This window comes from Giraffa tippelskirchi, chromosome 5, assembly GCF_054371585.1.
Source record: "Giraffa tippelskirchi isolate mGirTip1 chromosome 5, T2T-mGirTip1v1.2.pri, whole genome shotgun sequence".
In the NCBI taxonomy this organism is placed as follows: domain Eukaryota; kingdom Metazoa; phylum Chordata; class Mammalia; order Artiodactyla; family Giraffidae; genus Giraffa; species Giraffa tippelskirchi.
In genome coordinates, this window is record NC_137279.1 from 39,695,245 (window position 1) to 39,713,418 (window position 18,174).

General features: G+C 38.6%; 1 protein-coding gene across 17 annotated transcripts in view; it reads right to left on the reverse strand.

The window, feature by feature from the left end:
• DNM3 (dynamin 3) overlaps positions 1-18,174 on the reverse strand; it is a 653,888-nt gene that overhangs the window by 374,330 nt on the left and 261,384 nt on the right. For all 17 annotated transcript variants that reach the window (XM_081489464.1, XM_081489460.1, XM_081489461.1 and 14 more), the window contains 4 exons: positions 14,102-14,244; positions 10,683-10,818; positions 8,333-8,400; positions 4,744-4,882 (listed from right to left, as the gene is read on the reverse strand). In XM_081489464.1, the coding sequence (XP_081345590.1) occupies positions 4,744-4,882; positions 8,333-8,400; positions 10,683-10,818; positions 14,102-14,244 (486 nt within the window). The remainder of the gene's footprint in view (positions 1-4,743; positions 4,883-8,332; positions 8,401-10,682; positions 10,819-14,101; positions 14,245-18,174) is intronic.

Here is an 18,174-nt window from a genome sequence, read left to right on the forward strand (position 1 = left end):
TGTCTTCTTTGGAGAAATGTCTGTTTAGTTCTTTGGCCCATTTTTTGATTGGGTCGTTTATTTTTCGGGAATTCAGCTGCAGAAGTTGCTTGTATATTTTTGAGATTAATTGTTTGTCTGTTGCTTCATTTGCTATTATTTTCTCCCATTCTGAAGGCTGTCTTTTCACCTTGTTTGTAGTTTCCTTTGTTGTGCAAAAGCTTTTAATTTTAATTAGGTCCCATTTGTTTATTTTTGCTTTTATTTCCAATATTCTGGGAGGTGGGTCATGGAGGATCCTGCTGTGATTTATGTCGGAGAGTGTTTTGCCTATGTTTTCCTCTAGGAGTTTTATAGTTTCTGGTCTTACGTTTAGATCTTTAATCCATTTTGAGTTTATTTTTGTGTACGGTGTTAGGAAGTGTTCTAGTTTCATTCTTTTACAAGTGGTTGACCAGTTTTCCCAGCACCACTTGTTAAAGAGATTGTCTTTTCTCCATTGTATATTCTTGCCTCCTTTGTCGAAGATAAGGTGTCCATATGTGCGTGGGTTTATCTCTGGGCTTTCTATTTTGTTCCATTGATCTATATTTCTATCTTTGTGCCAGTACCATACTGTCTTGATGACTGTGGCTTTGTAGTAGAGCCTGAAGTCAGGCAGGTTGATTCCTCCAGTTCCATTCTTCTTCCTCAAGATTGCTTTGGCTATTCGAGGTTTCTTATATTTCCATACAAATTGTGAGATGATTTGTTCTAGTTCTGTGAAAAATACCATTGGTAGCTTGATAGGGATTGCATTGAATCTGTAGATTGCTTTGGGTAGAATACTCATTTTCACTATATTAATTCTTCCAATCCATGAACACGGTATATTTCTCCATCTGTTTGTGTCCTCTTTGATTTCTTTCATCAGTGTTTTATAGTTTTCTCTATATAAGTCTTTTGTTTCTTTAGGTAGATATATTCCTAAGTATTTTATTCTTTTTGATGCAATGGTGAATGGTATTGTTTCCTTAATTTCTCTTTCTGTTTTCTCATTATTGGAGTATAGGAATGCAAGGGATTTCTGTGTGTTAATTTTATATCCTGCAACTTTACTATATTCATTGATCAACTCTAGTAATTTTCTAGTAGAGTCTTTAGGGTTTTCTATGTAGAGGATCATGTCATCTGCAAACAGTGAGAGTTTTACTTCTTCTTTTCCTATCTGTATTCCTTTTATTTCTTTTTCAGCTCTGATTGCTGTGGCCAAAACTTCCAAAACTATGTTGAATAGTAGTGGTGAAAGTGGGCATCCTTGCCTTGTTCCTGACTTTAGGGGAAATGCTTTCAATTTTTCACCATTGAGGATAATGTTTGCTGTGGGTTTGTCATATATAGCTTTTATTATGTTGAGATATGTTCCTTCTATTCCTGCTTTCTGGAGGGTTTTAATCATAAATGGATGTTGAATTTTGTCAAAGGCTTTTTCTGCATCTATTGAGATAACCATATGGTTTTTTTCTTTCAATTTGTTAATGTGGTGTATTACATTGATTGATTTGCGGATGTTAAAAAAACCTTGCATTCCTGGGATAAAGCCCACTTGGTCATGATGTATGATCTTTTTAATATGATGTTGGATTCTGTTTGCTAGAATTTTATTAAGGATTTTTGCATCTATGTTCATCAGTGATATTGGCCTGTAGTTTTCCTTTTTTGTGACATCTTTGTCTGGTTTTGGAATTAGGGTGATGGTGGCCTCATAGAATGAGTTTGGAAGTTTACCATCTTCTGCAATTTTCTGGAAGAGTTTGAGTAGGATAGGTGTTAGCTCTTCTCTAAATTTTTGGTAGAATTCTGCTGTGAAGCCGTCTGGTCCTGGGCTTTTGTTTGCTGGAAGATTTCTGATTACAGTTTCGATTTCCGTGCTTGTGATGGGTCTGTTAAGATCTTCTATTTCTTCCTGGTTCAGTTTTGGAAAGTTATACTTTTCTAAGAATTTGTCCATTTCTTCCAAGTTGTCCATTTTATTGGCATATAGCTGTTGGTAGTAGTCTCTTATGATCCTTTGTATTTCTGTGGAGTCTGTTGTGATCTCTCCATTTTCATTTCTAATTTTGTTGATCTGATTCTTCTCCCTTTGTTTCTTGATGAGTCTGGCTAATGGCTTATCAATTTTGTTTATCTTCTCGAAAAACCAGCTTTTAGTTTTGTTGATTTTTGCTATGGTCTCTTTTGTTTCTTTTGCATTTATTTCTGCCCTAATTTTTAAGATTTCTTTCCTTCTACTGACCCTGGGGTTTTTCATTTCTTCCTTCTCTAGTTGCTTTAGGTGTAGAGTTAGTTGATTTATTTGATTTTTTTCTTGTTTCTTGAGGTACGCCTGTATTGCTATGAACCTTCCCCTTAGTATTGCTTTTACAGTGTCCCATAGGTTTTGGGTTGTTGTGTTTTCATTTTCATTCGTTTCTATGCATAATTTTATTTCTTTTTTGATTTCTTCTGTGATTTGTTGGTTATTCAGAAGCGTGTTGTTTAGCCTCCATATGTTGGAACTTTTAATAGTTTTTTCCCTGTAATTGAGGTCTAATCTTACTGCATTGTGGTCAGAGAAGATGGCTGGGATGATTTCAATTTTTTTGAATTTACCAAGGCTAGATTTATGGCCCAGGATGTGATCTATCCTGGAGAAAGTTCCATGTGCACTTGAGAAAAAGGTAAAATTGATTGTTTTGGGGTGGAAACTCCTGTAAATATCAATTAAATCTAATTTGTCTATTGTATCATTTAAAGTTTGTGTTTCCTTGTTAATTTTCTGTTTAGTTGATCTATCCATATGCGTGAGTGGAGTATTAAAGTCTCCCACTATTATTGTGTTATTGTTAATTTCCCCTTTCATACTTGTTAGTATTTGCCTTATATATTGTGGTGCTCCTATGTTGGGTGCATATATATTTATGATTGTTACGTCTTCTTCTTGAATTGATCCTTTGATCTTTATGTAGTGTCCTTCTTTGTCCCTTTTCACATCCTTTATTTTAAAGTCTATTTTATCTGAAATGAGTATTGCGACTCCTGCTTTCTTTTGGTCTCCGTTTGCATGGAATATGTTTTTCCATCCTTTCACTTTCAGCCTGTGTGTGTCCCTAGTTTTGAGGTGGGTCTCTTGTAGACAGCATATATAGGGGTCTTGTTTTTGTATCCATTCAGCAAGCCTTTGTCTTTTGGTTGGGGCATTCAACCCATTTACATTTAAGGTAATTATTGATAAGTATGATCCCGTTGCCATTTACTTTGTTGTTTTGAGTTCGTGTTGAAACATCCTTTCTGTGTTTCCTGTTTAGAAAAGATCCTTTAGCATTTGCTGGAGAGCTGGTTTGGTGGTGCTGAATTCCCTCAGCTCTTGCTTGTCTGTAAAGCTTTTGAATTCTCCTTCATATCTGAATGAGATCCTTGCTGGGTACAGTAATCTGGGTTGTAGATTATTCTCTTTCATTACTTTAAGTATGTCCTGCCATTCCCTTCTAGCCTGAAGGGTTTCTATTGAAAGATCAGCTGTTATCCTTATGGGGATCCCCTTGTGTGGGCTTTTCCCATTTTAAAGAAGAGAAAATAACATTAAGGAACAAGGTAGAAGAATAGTAAGAAAACTAGAGAAGGGCTCTGAAGCTCTGGAGCCACTTCTGGGCCCCACGCTAGTTCCATTGAACTCCTGTTCTTTTAGCATTGACAATTGTAAATTCCTAAGTTTAGCCTCTTTTCCTCTTTCACTACTTATATTTTTTCTACTGAGTTTTCCACCAGTTAACTAGGAACCCATACTCACACACATTCTCTCGTTCTTCCCACTGGCTCTTTAGGAACATTACTCACAGTAACCATACAGAAAGGGAAAGGTGACAAAACCAACAAAATCAGAAGTAAATATACTTTCAAGAAATGAAGTAACAGTATTAACTGTCATAGGGCTAGGCCTACCCTATCTTAACATGATCACTGATTTCCTTCTTACATTTTTCAATTTGGGGTGTCCCTTTCATGTCCCACACAATTCCTCCATGTTCCTCAGTGAAGAGGCCCCAGATTGGGAAGTCTCTTACTTTCTATTCTCCATCAATAAATATTACAAGGAGGAGAATATTGGGTGCTAAGAAAAATGGCCATTTATAGATTAGCCACCGTTTACTGAGCACTTACTATGTTTAATCAATGTGTTAAGTGTGCCTTGTGTTTCTGACATCATCTTGTTTAATCTTCTCTGAGGTGATATTATAACTATTATCATCATCATCCCATTTCACAGAGAAATTGACAAAAATATAAGGATTAAGTATGATGCTCAAGGTCACACAGCAAGTAAACAGCAGAGCCAGGATTTGAATACTACTACACCACAATGCCCCCTTCCCAGACATCCAGGTTCAAGTGGAATTCATTTAAAACTTAGAAGAATTACCTTTTGATATATACTATTTCACTGATTCCCTTGCCCTAACAATGAGTCCCAACCATGCACCACAGGAAAAATTGGCTTAGGGCATTCACTTGATTATTCTAAAGTGATGTTTACCTGATTAAGACAACAACCCTATTTGAAATGGGGTGAAACCCATCTATCATGAAAGCGATTCCCACTCAATACTTTTTACAATCCTTCCCCTTGAGCAAACACAAAACCTTCATACCAAAGTGGAGGGTCAGTGAAAGAGAGACATGTAGCAGGGTAGGAAAGTGGGTAAACCAGGTAGTTACTGGTTGGAAGGTTACACAATCCAAACTTACCTTTTTGGTACACTTCTTGACAGTGTTGATTAATTCTTGTATTACCAGATCTACACTCTTCAAGGAAGGCCCCTTCAGCTTTACAATTTGTTTTTTGACTATTGCTTCAAATGCCATGTCTGGAGTAAACAACCCTGTCCTAGATGTAAGAAAGAAAACAGCTTGTTAGATATTTTAAGTTGAATGATATTCAGTACTCTTTTAACAATGTTTTAATTGGCATGCTACTTAAACTAAGCATGTAAAATCCCCATTAAAAAGGTACATAGTGATTAATTCTATTCACAGCATCATTTGTAATATCTTTAATACATTCTATAGATGATTAACACTACCTAAAAACAGTTTCCCAAATGTTTTCAAGGCCCATAATGTGACCTTCAATATTTAACTGTCATTTGTCTCATCTCACTCTTTCACAGCAGGACAAAGGAATGCTACAATAGAAGTGGTGTCCTACATGTACATTTCTGTTTCTAAAGTATTCCAAAAACAATCCCTTCTTGTCCTTCATGGAGCAGGAAATGATCTTCATATTTTGAACACCAAAACAGTAGCATTCCTGAACTATATAACATATTCTTTCCAAGAGAGCTGTATTATAGTAAGTTCAGAGGTTCCCAGTTTGAGATCCTGGGGTGATGGAGAAAAAAAAAAGACAGTTAAGTGGAAGTAGCATGGGACCCTGAATGCCTAAATTGTGAATTTACAAAAATAACAAATGATAACAAAAGTAACAAGAGTCTTTTTCATCTGGCTGGAATCAATTCAAACTGGTGTCACAACAGGGCTTTTCTAACGCTGTGCAGAAGCTCAGGAAAGCAGGTATATACATATGTGTGTGTGTGTGTTTCACAAAAATGAAAAATGATTACTCACATCTAAACAAAAGGACAATGGAAAAAATCCACTGTAAAAGGGATCTTGAACCCTGACAAACACTATGCCCACAGATATGCAGGCTCCAGACACTGGTGGCTGATCTCCCCATCCTAGACACTCCTCCCTTCCCCGTATTTGATTACCCTCTCTTCCTTCAACACTCAATTTTATGGTATCTCTTTGGAGAGTTTCCTCTACACTTTCCTTTTAGCAGCCTTATTCTATGTCTCTCATTTACTTAGCACTTTGTGCCCTCCTCTATTTCTAATTGCACTGTAGTAGTCATACTTCACTGTTAATTGTAACTTCTCCACTTTGGATACAGAATAAAATACATGTTGTTTAGTCTGACATTAAAACTGTTCCCCTGTCTGTTGCTAATCTTCCTTGTGGTTATTTTCCTCCGTCCTCTCATGCACACGAGGTTTCAGCTGAACCAGACCATTTTCCTTTCCACAAAAATATTCATGCTAATATTTTACGCCTTTTCCTTCATCTAAGATGTTCATTTCACTTTTCCCACAATTTCAGCCTGTCCAAATCCCACCTGTGCTTCAAAGGCCAAATCAAAAGCAACCACTTCCTACAGCTCGCCTTCTGCAGTCCTGCCACTGACTAGGTCTTCCTTCTCTGAACCCCAGCATCTTATTTTGCACTACAGTGACCTGAACACATGTTTTGGTCCTATGACTATCTTAGTAAGAAGAGTCATTAGAGCATTTATCTTCGTTTTCCCCACAAGGAGGGATCTCTTGCTCATCATTGGCACTCAGTGTTAGCAGAACAAAGAAGGACCATCAAATCCTCACTGAGCAAAGGTGGCTTCTATTATTCAAATATCTAATAGAATCAATTGAGAACAAAACATTTTATATTAAGTGTATTTAAAAGCCTAAATAATTGCACTATTAACATGTGTTATACTCAGGACATTGTACACTTCTTATCATTTTGTGTGTGTGTGCATGCGTTTTAGTCGCCAAGTCATGTCCAACTCTTTTGCAACCCCATGGGCTATAGCCTGCCAGGCTCCTCTGTCTATGTGAATCTCCAGGCAAGAATACTGGAGTGGGTTACCGTTTCATTCTGCAGGGGATATTCCCCACCCAGGGATCAAACCCGCAGCTCCTGCATTGCAGGTGGATTCTTTACCACTGAGTCACCAACCAGCTTATAGGCAAATTAACTCCAGAAAAATAGTAACAGTCAACCTCTTCTGTTGGTGGACATGTAAATCAGAAATCTACAATCCTGAATTACTGAATTTTTGCAGTTACATTCAATAAAAACGTAATCAGTAAAAACTTTTAAAAGTCAAATAAAAACACTGTATTTAGTTAAGCAAAAATACTTTTTTGATCCCTCTCCCAAAACACAATTTGGTTCTATTGCATTTATCAGACTAATATGTGTGAATACTAGCTCTGTCCAGCTAAAGAGAAAGAGAAGACATTTCTATACCAAATGTCTTCTGGAGTTGAGGGAGAGGGAAGGGAATTAATAGGGAACTTAGAAATCCTGTTGAGAGGTAAGAAAAACACATTGGATGTGATTAGAAATGTTTTCTCCTTTTCACTTTATGAATGCATATTTACATATTTATCCACACTATTTGAGACTTGTAGACTTTCCAAATTTCATAAGGATAAATTCAAATGTTATAACTCCTTTGGAAAATCACCCATCACGGGCACACTCAGTGTCAAGTTTTGCTCCCTCAGCTTCTGTTTCCCAAATAGTCTCAAGCTGGTCCTGAGGCAGAAGCTGAGATACAACCGACCAGTAGACTGGGGACCCCCTCCTTCATGTAAGATCATCATGAAGTAGGCAACCTAAGTCTTCTGACCTTGAATCAATTTAGCATATGCTCCATTACATTGTATTTAGCCCTCTAAACACGAACTCACAAAATGTGCTTTAAATTCATTTATTTTCTTATCCCAGTTCTTTAACGAAAGTAAATGAGGATAATCCCACTTTATATGAGGGGGAATTCAGGCACAAGTTCTCCTCCCAACCTCCTCTCTGCTCTCCTTCTATATTTCTAACTCCAGTCCAAATGCAGGGCTCCCTGCTCCATGAACACATGCTGCTCTTTGCCACCTCCGTGCCTTTGCTCACACTACTCCCTCCACCCTAAGCCCCTTCTCATCTCCTCCAGCCTCAAAAATCTCTTGCCTCTCACATCTCTTTGCATCACCATCTACCCCATACACACACACATTCACATGTATACACACAGACACCTTTCCTTGTTGAAATCATTCTTGTTCTCAAAACAGGCAAGGTTTGACTCTAAAACAACCACCTTCATTAATATTCCCCAATCTTTCTCCATAAATCCAGTCAAAATTAATCCATCTAGTCTTGGTGTAAGTGACAATCACTTATGAGTAAGTCTGGCCTTTGCCTCTGAAATATACAGCCCCGGAGAACAAGGTCTTGTTCATCAGTAAGTCCCCAATTGTCAAGATCATGGTGCTGTGAGTGCAGACAGGGTTTTTGATTTTTCAGTGGAAAAAGACAATATGACAATACTAGAAATTATCATTGAACTCAAGCAAGAATTTCCTATTTCTTATTTCTTACTCCCACCTCTACATTCTACTCTGCTCAGATGATGAAAAGGCTACTTCACTAGCCATTTATAAACACTAATTTTTTTTAGCAGCTTGAACTGAAGACAAGGAAAACGTGAAGCACTTGCCTGATACCATGTATGTTTTTGATTGCATAGCTTATTTCTCTTCGCAATTCTTTCTCATTGAACTCCATCTGCGGAAGCAAAATGAGCCACAGTTATGACACTCAATTCCTCTGAATAATAATATTGTTGAATATTTTAAAATGAGAATAACTTGACTCCGTTATTAATAAATGGATACTCATGTCTTACCTAACCTAAATCCAGATGGTCAAGACATCTGTTTATATAAAGTTCAAGGCAACACAGAATGTTAGGGATTTCTAGGAGTTTTAGTGCAGCAGATTTTAACTCTTTTATAGATAAGGAGTGCTATACATAAAGGATGTCTTCTGTACATAAATCTGGCCATTCATTTGAAATATATAATCCTTCATTCTTTTGCTGAATGTAGTAAATGTATTCACAGACAAATGCATATATAAGCGTCACCTGATGTACAATAGTAGTCCAGCTGTGTTGAGAATTAACAATGGCTGTCTCTTCTCCCTGGCCATGTTAAGCACCTGAGTTCAAAATTTATTTAAAAGAGGAAATTAATAATATTTTGCCAATCCTACACAGGATAGATTACTGTATTAAAATTTTCCCAGAAGTTCTAGGTACCTTAAATTTATTGGAAGTAGGATCAAAGTGTCATAGAGCTTAGACCTGAAAGGGATATCAAGAGAACATCTGGGTCAGCCCCTAACTTTTGAGATTTGGCCTCTCCAACCTCATTGCCCGTCCATTTCCCGCCCCCCTCACACTTTATGCCATACAACTATGAACTGCTTTAGTTCTACACCTCAGCCTTTACCACTCCTCCCTTTCTGTCTGGAACTATCTCTTCCTTAACCCCACCCCACCTATTCCTGCTTAACTAGCTGCTCAACCTTAGCTCAGAAGCCAAGCTCCCTTACACAGTCAGGCTGGGATTCATTTCTGTGGATTGTGTTTCCATAGCACCTTGTGCTGAAGTTTATCACTTTTCTTAACACATATTAACGAAACTGTCTATTTACTCATCTGCCTCCCACACCAAGACACAAGTACATGCCTCTGTATGTGAGACAAGTAACATAGCCCCTAAAACTACCTCGGTGCCTATGGGGCATTTCAAACTTAACATCTCCGAAACAAAACTCTTGGTTCATACCTCCACGCTGAACTTTTTCTCAGTTTCCTCAACTGATGGACACTAACATTTGCTCAGTTGTGCAAGACAAAATCTTGGAAGTCATCTTGAATCTTCTCTTTTTTGCATTTTCCATAATAATCCAAGCCCCATTGACCCTTCCTTCAAAATCATGAATCCATCCACTTCTCTCAAGCCTCTCTGTTGAGGCATTTCTACTATAAAGCTAAAGAAGTTTAAGTTTCAGAACTTCCCTCTTGCATAAATTCCTTACAAGACCCTGTGCCTGTGTGTTTATAATTTTGCATTCTTCAAGAGGGGTCCCAATCTGTATAGGCTTCAGTTCTCCCACAAAGTGGATTTACCCCTGCTTCGGCCCTACTATTTAACCCATCTTGTCTCCTTCAATTCACTTTTGCCCCTTTACAATCCAACCCAGAGAGTGGTCTTTTAAAATCACCAACCAAATCAGGTCACACTTTTTCTTAAAACTCTCCCCAGACTTCCCATTGTTAAATGTAAGCACTTTATCACAACCTGGAAAGCTCTGCATAAACAGAGTACTTCCTTCCTCTGAATTCATTTTCTCCCCCCTCCCCTTCATCAGCTCTGCACCAGCCTCAGTTGTACCTCACCTGCTACACAGGTGCTTGCTTTAGGGCCTTGTCCGTGGCATGTTGCCTTAAACAATCTTCTTCCTCCGGATCCTTATATCTGACCTCTTCATGCCATTCTGGTCATGCTTTAAGGGCCCCATAGTCAGAGAGACCTTGCCTGAACATTCCATCAAAAGTGGCTAATCTAATTCCATTCTCTCTCATATTTCATTATGTAATAATACTTGATTTTTTTTTTTTTTTTACTTTGTCTATTTGTCAATTTTCTGTCTTTTCCCACTAGATAGTATCTCTGTCTTGATCCCTGGCACCTAAGATCACTGGTACACAGTAGATGCTCAAGAAACATTTGTAAATGAATTAGACAACAAACAAGCATCACAGGAACCTGTGAGTAGTTGTTGAATTATTGAAATATCATTAGATTCCATTAAATAAAATCAGAACCATCAGTAAGAAAATAACTTCCCTCCTGAATTTCACTACCTGAGTATGGAGGGTTTTGTTTAAAGAATTATCTTAGTCTCATACCATTCACATAACATTTTATGAACAGTTATGTAGAACAGAAAATAGAAATGAAATGAAACAAAAGGAAAGGATAACATTTGGTACAAACCTTTACTATCTCAAAAGGAAAGCGTTCATGGAATATACGATTGATTTTAGCACCCCCTGAGAGCTCCAGGGTGTCTACTTGATCCCCTGATCCTTCAATTCTCTTCTCAAAATCCACAGCAAATTGTTGAACCATCCTGTAATTGCAAAAGAGAAATAAATTCAAGTTAAAGTTACAAGGCTTCGCATTTTTCATCTGAATTTGCTCTGGTTATCCCTCAGAACTCTTTTCCTGGTGTTCTTAGTGGCACCTACTGGCAGAATTAACAATGCACTCTAGTCAGTGCTCAAAATGTAACTGTATGAAATACACATTATCAAGATTTATTTAAAACATCTAATTTAAAATATACACTTTAAATATCTGCATCATTAAATAAACATTCTGCCATTTAGCTGCAGCTATAAAATGTATTTTAAAATACTTAAATTAGAAATACACTACCAAGTGTAAAATTGATAGCTAGTGGGAAGCTGCTGTATAACACAGAGAGCCCAGCCCAGCACTCTGTGACAATCTAGAGGGGTGGGATAGAGGGTGGGGTAGAAGGAGGTTCAAGAGAGACAGAGAATATGTATATACTTACGGCTATTTCACATTGTTGTACAGCAGAAACCAACATAACATTGTAAAGCAATAATCCTCCAATTAAATTAAAAAAAAAATCATCTAAGCAATAAAACTTCATGTAAAATAGTTAAATAAGCCAGGACTTCTGTGACATCACTATCACCTCATGTTCCAACTGCTCCAGTAGAGTGCTCTCATACATTATGTGCTACTTTCGTCCCTGACCTCAGCATCGCAGACCTCATTCTGCCAGAACAATGCAAATTTCTGGCCCTCCACCCTTGCCCCTCTGCAACTAGCTCTAGCCTTGTTTTTCAATGACTCCTTAGAATTTAATAAAATTAAAACTCCTGACCCCATCACCTAAGATTCTCCAGGGTCTGACCCTGGATGCCCCATCTCTTACTACTCATCCCCACTCACCTTCCAAACCAACTAAAAAGAAGCTATTTGGAGGTCCCAATGAGTACCATGTCTCTGTGCTTTTACACTCATTTTCCTTTCTGCTCTGCCTTATGCTTCTTTATTTGGTTAATTATTATCTGTCCTTCAAGACTCAGTTTAAACATTAGTTTTTTCAGGAAGCTTTCCATGATCCACAACTCTATCCACCACCACCACTCACTGCCACCCAGAAGAAGGACCCCTTCCCAGCTTCCTCAGCATATTTTCAGCAGAGCATGTAGCAGAGGGCATCACCATCACTCAGTCTCTCTCCTAAGGGCATGGACCAAGCATATGATTTATTATCCCCTGCTCGGCATATGAGAGGTACTCAGCAAGTTCAGTGAAGGAATGAATTACCTCAAGGCAGTTGGTAAAAAACAAACCAAAAAAATATGTTATAAAGGAAAAATGACTAGTTGTATTTATGACTAGTAGGTTTAGAAACTCTCAAGTTTGACACATTGAAACAATTTTTAAATTCAAAATATACTAGATTGGGAAAAAATTCAAACCACCTAAAATCAGAATCTTTTATTCTCTTTCACTAAAATTATGGATGAAGTAAAAAGAACTTCAAATATTTAGGCCTAAAAATCTAGAATATAATTGGATATAGCTATGTTCATGCACATGCTAATATTAATCTACTTTTAAACACCTGGAAAGGTATGAAACATTGGGAAATCCCTGAAAATTCACCTCCAGCCACTCTATTCCCATACCCTACACCCCAGCCACCTGGCTCACTAGAACAAGTTGTACTGAAATTCACACTATTCTCTTGACTTCCTTCTTCCACCTGACAAATTCTTCCCACACTTCAGGGTCTCATTCAAGTGAGTTCACACCCTTCCTAGCATGTATCTGCTCTTTACCTGGGCTCCCTTAACATTTAATACTTACCAGAAATGTAGCATTTATCAGATTTTAACAGTTAGTTGTTTATATGTTTCTTCTGCTTTACTGTGGTTTCTTCTTGAGGGTTAAAAATCTTATTCATTATTGAATCCTCAGTAGATAGCAGCACAGAGCCAGACATCAAATAGAATACAAAGATGCAAGCAAGGCAAGAGGAAGTAATGAAGAAAGGAAGGGAGGGAGAGAGGCAGGAAGGAAAGAAGGAGCTGAATCAGCTCCCTACAAGGGGGGAATCTAACTGGGGAAAATTGTAATGAGTCCGATAGAATCACAGAGGCAAGGCCTAGTCTTTACAAAGACAACAGTTTCAGTTGAACATTAAGATGATGACCTAGGGCCTAAACAGAAATAGCTTTCCTTTCTCTGTAACTTGAAGACTTTTAACAGGAGCTTAACCAAAGCCAAGAAGAAAAAGAAAAGATAAACTATGAGAGATTTGAATCCAAGAAAAAAATTTTTTTCCTCTGTATGATCTTACTATTTTTTACATGGAGGAATATAAGATAATGCATTGAATATGTTGCATAAATAATTTGAACATTTAGAAATCCTCCTGCAAATAAAAGAAATTATGTTGTTCATTTTAAAAGCCAGATTAGGGGTATTTGATTACAAGACTGCAGAGAGAGAAAGGGGCCATAAGAAGTGGCAAGCATCATCTTTAGAGATGGACTTCAGATATCCAGGAATGTAAGCTGGTCAGTGGGGGTCTTCTGGCGGAGAGAGACCTGGGGCAATTTGAAGCACGGGGATAAAAGGATAGATGAGGCTGAAAGGAGCTGAAAGAAGGAATGAGGGTAAAAGACATAAGGGGATGGCAATTCTCCAACAACTCTGCTATCCTAACCCAAGAACCCTCAGGGATAAATCTAATAACCCAAGGATAAGAAGAAAAGATCATGAAGGAGTAAAAAGACACTTGGCAGTTTTCACATTTGTGTATTTAAAGGTCTACATTAAAATCATTACCAGCTAGGAAAAAAAAACTTAAATGTGCCCTACTGTCTGTACTTTTTTTAATTAAATCTTTGGTTCTCACTGCACTGAAAAATACACACAGAGAGATGATATGAAATGACTGAAATAAAAAAGATAATAAGTACATGTGACACCAAGAGAAACAGTTGCACAATCTAGATGACATTTTCAACAGGAACCTAGCCCACTTTTAAAGACTAAGGGCAAACAACCCTACTGAGTTATCACTGTTGGTTTTGCTCATTTACTGAATCCAATTAGAAAAACACAATAAAACTGGGCAGAGGATTGGGCATTGGTTAAATTTATAATGACACAATTAAGATCGACAACTATTCTTCAAGAAAACAAAGATTCAAGGCTTATTTTATGACATATACAAATCCTCATATACTTTACTTCTATGGAAAAAAACCTAGAAAATAGCATGACAAACAGACTAAGGAAAAAGCAAACTGAAGAAATGAGTTTCAAGTGCTGAACAAGGGAAGGGCAAGGTGACTCACTGCAGCAAAGCTTTGGTCTTCCGGGTGGGGTCCTCTGGCTTGAAGTTTTTGTAGGCTTCTACTTCATGTTCTATGGACAGCAACTGGCCCTGTAGTTTGTTCCTGAAGTTAGGCAGGGTGTCTCGAATGTGGTTGGTAAGTTGCTAAATAAGACAAAACAAATTCATGCACACATATAAGAGACGGAAGTTCAACTCAGAAGATAAAAATTGGCCTTCACTGTTTTCCAGATCATTCAAAACCTTAGAAAGTCATACACACATGTGAGTCTGACTGTGTAGACAGTGAGAAGTTCCAGCTCTCTCCTCCACTGCCTACACTCAAGGTCAAAATTCTCTCAGCTAAAGTCACTCACTGAGACTATCTCTTAACATCTGGGATACCCTGATAAAAGGCAGCTAAGGTTACTAATGAAGCTGCCAAATGACACCTTAGTATGGACTAATCTCTCAGATCAGCTACCCTGTCAAAAGGAACCTTAAGTTAGAATGTGATACAAATGAAGGAAGCAGAGAATGACAGGTGCTGCCTGAATTCTCAGAACCAAAAGGCTCACCACCAGTGGAGCTCATGCCCATGTACCTGTCAGTTGTTAACTTCCTTTCCATTCTATAGCTCAGGTGGGTGTTTCCTCTTTCCTCCATCTTTAGGCCCCAGTCCAACTGTGGTTAGTCCCTAACTTACACCCTCAACAGGTTGTATATAAAAAGCCCTGGTATTGATACCTCTACCTAACCACCTGCTCTGGCATTCCCACTGAAGTCAGCTGCTGGTAACTCAAGCTTAGGGTGAAGAAAATTCTCTAAGAGATTTTCTAAGAGGGACACAATTAATTGAGAACAAAGGTGAGATATAAACCCAGATTGATTAGCCCTCCATCTAATGCTCTTTCTGTTACTATATAATTAAGTCTGAATTAACAGGGAAAAATATCACCTTTTTGCATGGCTTAAAAATAAACTCAGAATCAAGAGAAGAGAAATGTAAATGTTATAGAAATCCAGGAAAAAGAATAATAGATTTAAAGTCAGTCAGTCAATTCAGTCGCTTAGTGGTGTCCAACTCTTTGTGATCCCATGGACCGCACCATGCCAGGCCTCCCTGTCCATCACTAACTCCCAGAGTTTACCCAAATTCATGTCCACTGAGTTGGCGATGCCATCCAACCATCTCATCCTCTGTCGTCCCCTTATCCTCCTGCCTTCAATCTTTCCCAGCATCAGGGTCTTTTCAAATGAGTCAGTTCTTCACATCAGGTGGCCAAAGTATTGGAGTTTCAGCTTCAACATCAGTCCTTCCAATGAATATTCAGGACTTATTTCCTTTATGATTGACTGGCTTCATCTCCTTACAGTCCAAGGGACTCTCAAGAGTCTTCTCCAACACCACAGTTCAAAAGCATCAATTCTTCGGTGCTCAGCTTTCTTTATACTCCAATTCTCACATCCATACATGACCACTGGAAAAACGATAGCCTTGACTAGACGGACCTTTGTTGACAAAGTAATGTCTCTGCTTTTTAATATGCTATCTAGGTTGGTCATAACTTTCCTTTCAAGGAGTAAGTGTCTTTTAATTTCATGGCTGCAGTCACCATCTGCAGTGATTTTGGAGCCCCCCAAAATAAAATCATCCACTATTTCCACTGTTTCCCCATCTATTTGCCATGAAGTGATGGGACTGGATGCCATGATCTTAGTTTTCTGAATGTTGAGCTTTAAGCCAACTTTTTCACTCTCCTCTTTCACTTTCATCAAGAGGCTCTGTAGTTCTTCTTCACTTTCTGCCATAAGGGTGGTGTCATCTGCATATCTGAGGTTACTGATATTTCTCCCAGCAATCTTGATTCCAGCTTGTGCATCATCCAGCCCAGTTTTTCTCATGATGTACTCTGCATATAAGTTAAATAAACAGGGTGACAATATACAACCTTGACGTACTCCTTTCCCGATCTGGAACCAGTCTGTTGTTCCATGTCCAGTTCTTGCTATTGCTTCCTGACCTGCATGGAGATTTCTCAGGAGGCAAGTCAGGTGGTCTGGTATTCCCTTCTCTCAAAGAATTTTCCACAGTTTGTTGTGATCTACACAGTCAAAGGCTTTGGCATAGTCAATAAAGCAGAAGTAGATGTTTTTCTGGAGCTCTCTTGATTTTGCGATGATCCAACGAGTGTTGGCAATTTGATCTCTGGTTCCTCTGCCTTTTCTAAATCCAGCTTGAACATCTGGAAGTTCATGGTTCACAGACTGTTGAAGCCTGGCTTGGAGAATTTTGAGCATTATTTTACTAGTGTGTGAGATGAGTGCAATTGTCCGGTAGTTTGAGCATTCTTTGGCTGGCATTGCCTTTCTTTGGGATTGGAACGAAAACTGACCTTTTCCAGTCCTGTGGCCACTACTGAGTTTTCCAAATTTGCTGGCATATTGAGTGCAGCACTTTCACAGCAACATCTTTTAAGGATTTGAAATAGCTCAACTGGAATTCCATCACCTCCACTAGCTTTGTTCGTGTGATGCTTACTAAGGCCCATTTGAAATCACATTCCAGGATGCCTGACTCTAGGTGAGTGATCACACCATCATGATTATCTGTGTCCTGAAGATATTTTTTGTGTAGTTCTGTGTATTTTAAATTTAAAGTAAGGGGAATAAATAGACCCAAACTAACTGAAGAACCATTTTAAATTTTTTATTTTTATCTGAGCTTACCCATGTGTGTGCTTAATTACTCAGTCCTTTCCAACTCTTTGCAACCCCATAGACTATAGCTCTGTCCATGGGGATTCTCCAGGCAAGAATACTGGAGTGGGTTGCCATGCCCTTCTCCTGGGTATCTTCCCAACCCAGGGATCGAACCCAGGTCTCCCTCACTGCAGGTGGATTCAAGGTTATCTGGATATATCTATTCAATAAATCAAGCTATTTAATTGTCAATAGTTCATACCTATCCTATAACCTTGTCCATAGTTACAACTTGTTAGGTAGTAAGAATAGGAAAAAGGAGTACAGAATGTTGGTGGCTAAAATACAAGGAAGGAAAAAGTCTGTGAAAATAGAACAAAGGAAGGTCTGAGCACCAGAGTGAGGGCCTCAGGTAGAACAAACAGCACTCCTGGCTAGCCCAATTTACATAGGGCAAGCCCAGAGGGAGGAGGAAAAAAACCATATAAAAAGAGGAGCCAAAGAGTCGGGGATCTCTCCCCCCTTCTCTCTGTGTCTTTTGGATTGGCATGCCCTCATGCCTCAAGGATGTATTTTCCTTTATCTTCTAAATAAAACTGATCTGTAACACGGAGCTGTAACACCGATCTGTCTGAGAGCTGTGACGCGGTCTGTCCGAGGGCTGTAACACTGGTCCGTCACTTCAAATTTTTGTTGGGAAGAGACAGAACCGAGGAAATTCCACACTCCTTCAACAGACTTATCATGTTATTCCCCTGGTATGTGTTGCCTTTATGGTTTTGAAGCAGAAAATAAAAGAATGGAGAAGACTGCATTCCCAGTAGCAATGCCCAAGAACAAACCCCAAGTCTAAGAGTAATAGTAACCACTTGACTGACTTGCCTAACTTCTCTTCTTGGAAGTGTCAAACTCAACATGACTGAAATCAAGTACATAATATTCCCTTCAGAAGTTTCTCCATCTTGGTGATTTCATAATAACCTGAAACTTGGGAGTTATCCTTGACTTTCCCTCTCCATCACCCACCAGAGCTAATCCACTGCCAAGTTCTCAATTTTCCCAAATATGCCCCAAATCTGCTTTCTTTTCCATCTCCACTGGCCCTAACCAAGACCAGGCTACCATCATTTCTCACTTTGACCCATAAGTGAGAGGTCTTCTCATTTCTCTCCCCCTCCCCTCCCATTTCTACTCTTGATCTTCCTATCTGCAACCACCATAATCATTTTAACCCACAGATGTGACTGTTATTCCCCTTCTCAGATTCCTTAAACAACTGACTCCCCAGGGCTCTTTGGATAACAGCCAAAATCTTTAACTTTGCTTACAAACTCTATAGGATTCAGCCACTGCATTCATCTCTTACAACTCATTCTCTGACCTCCAGCCATA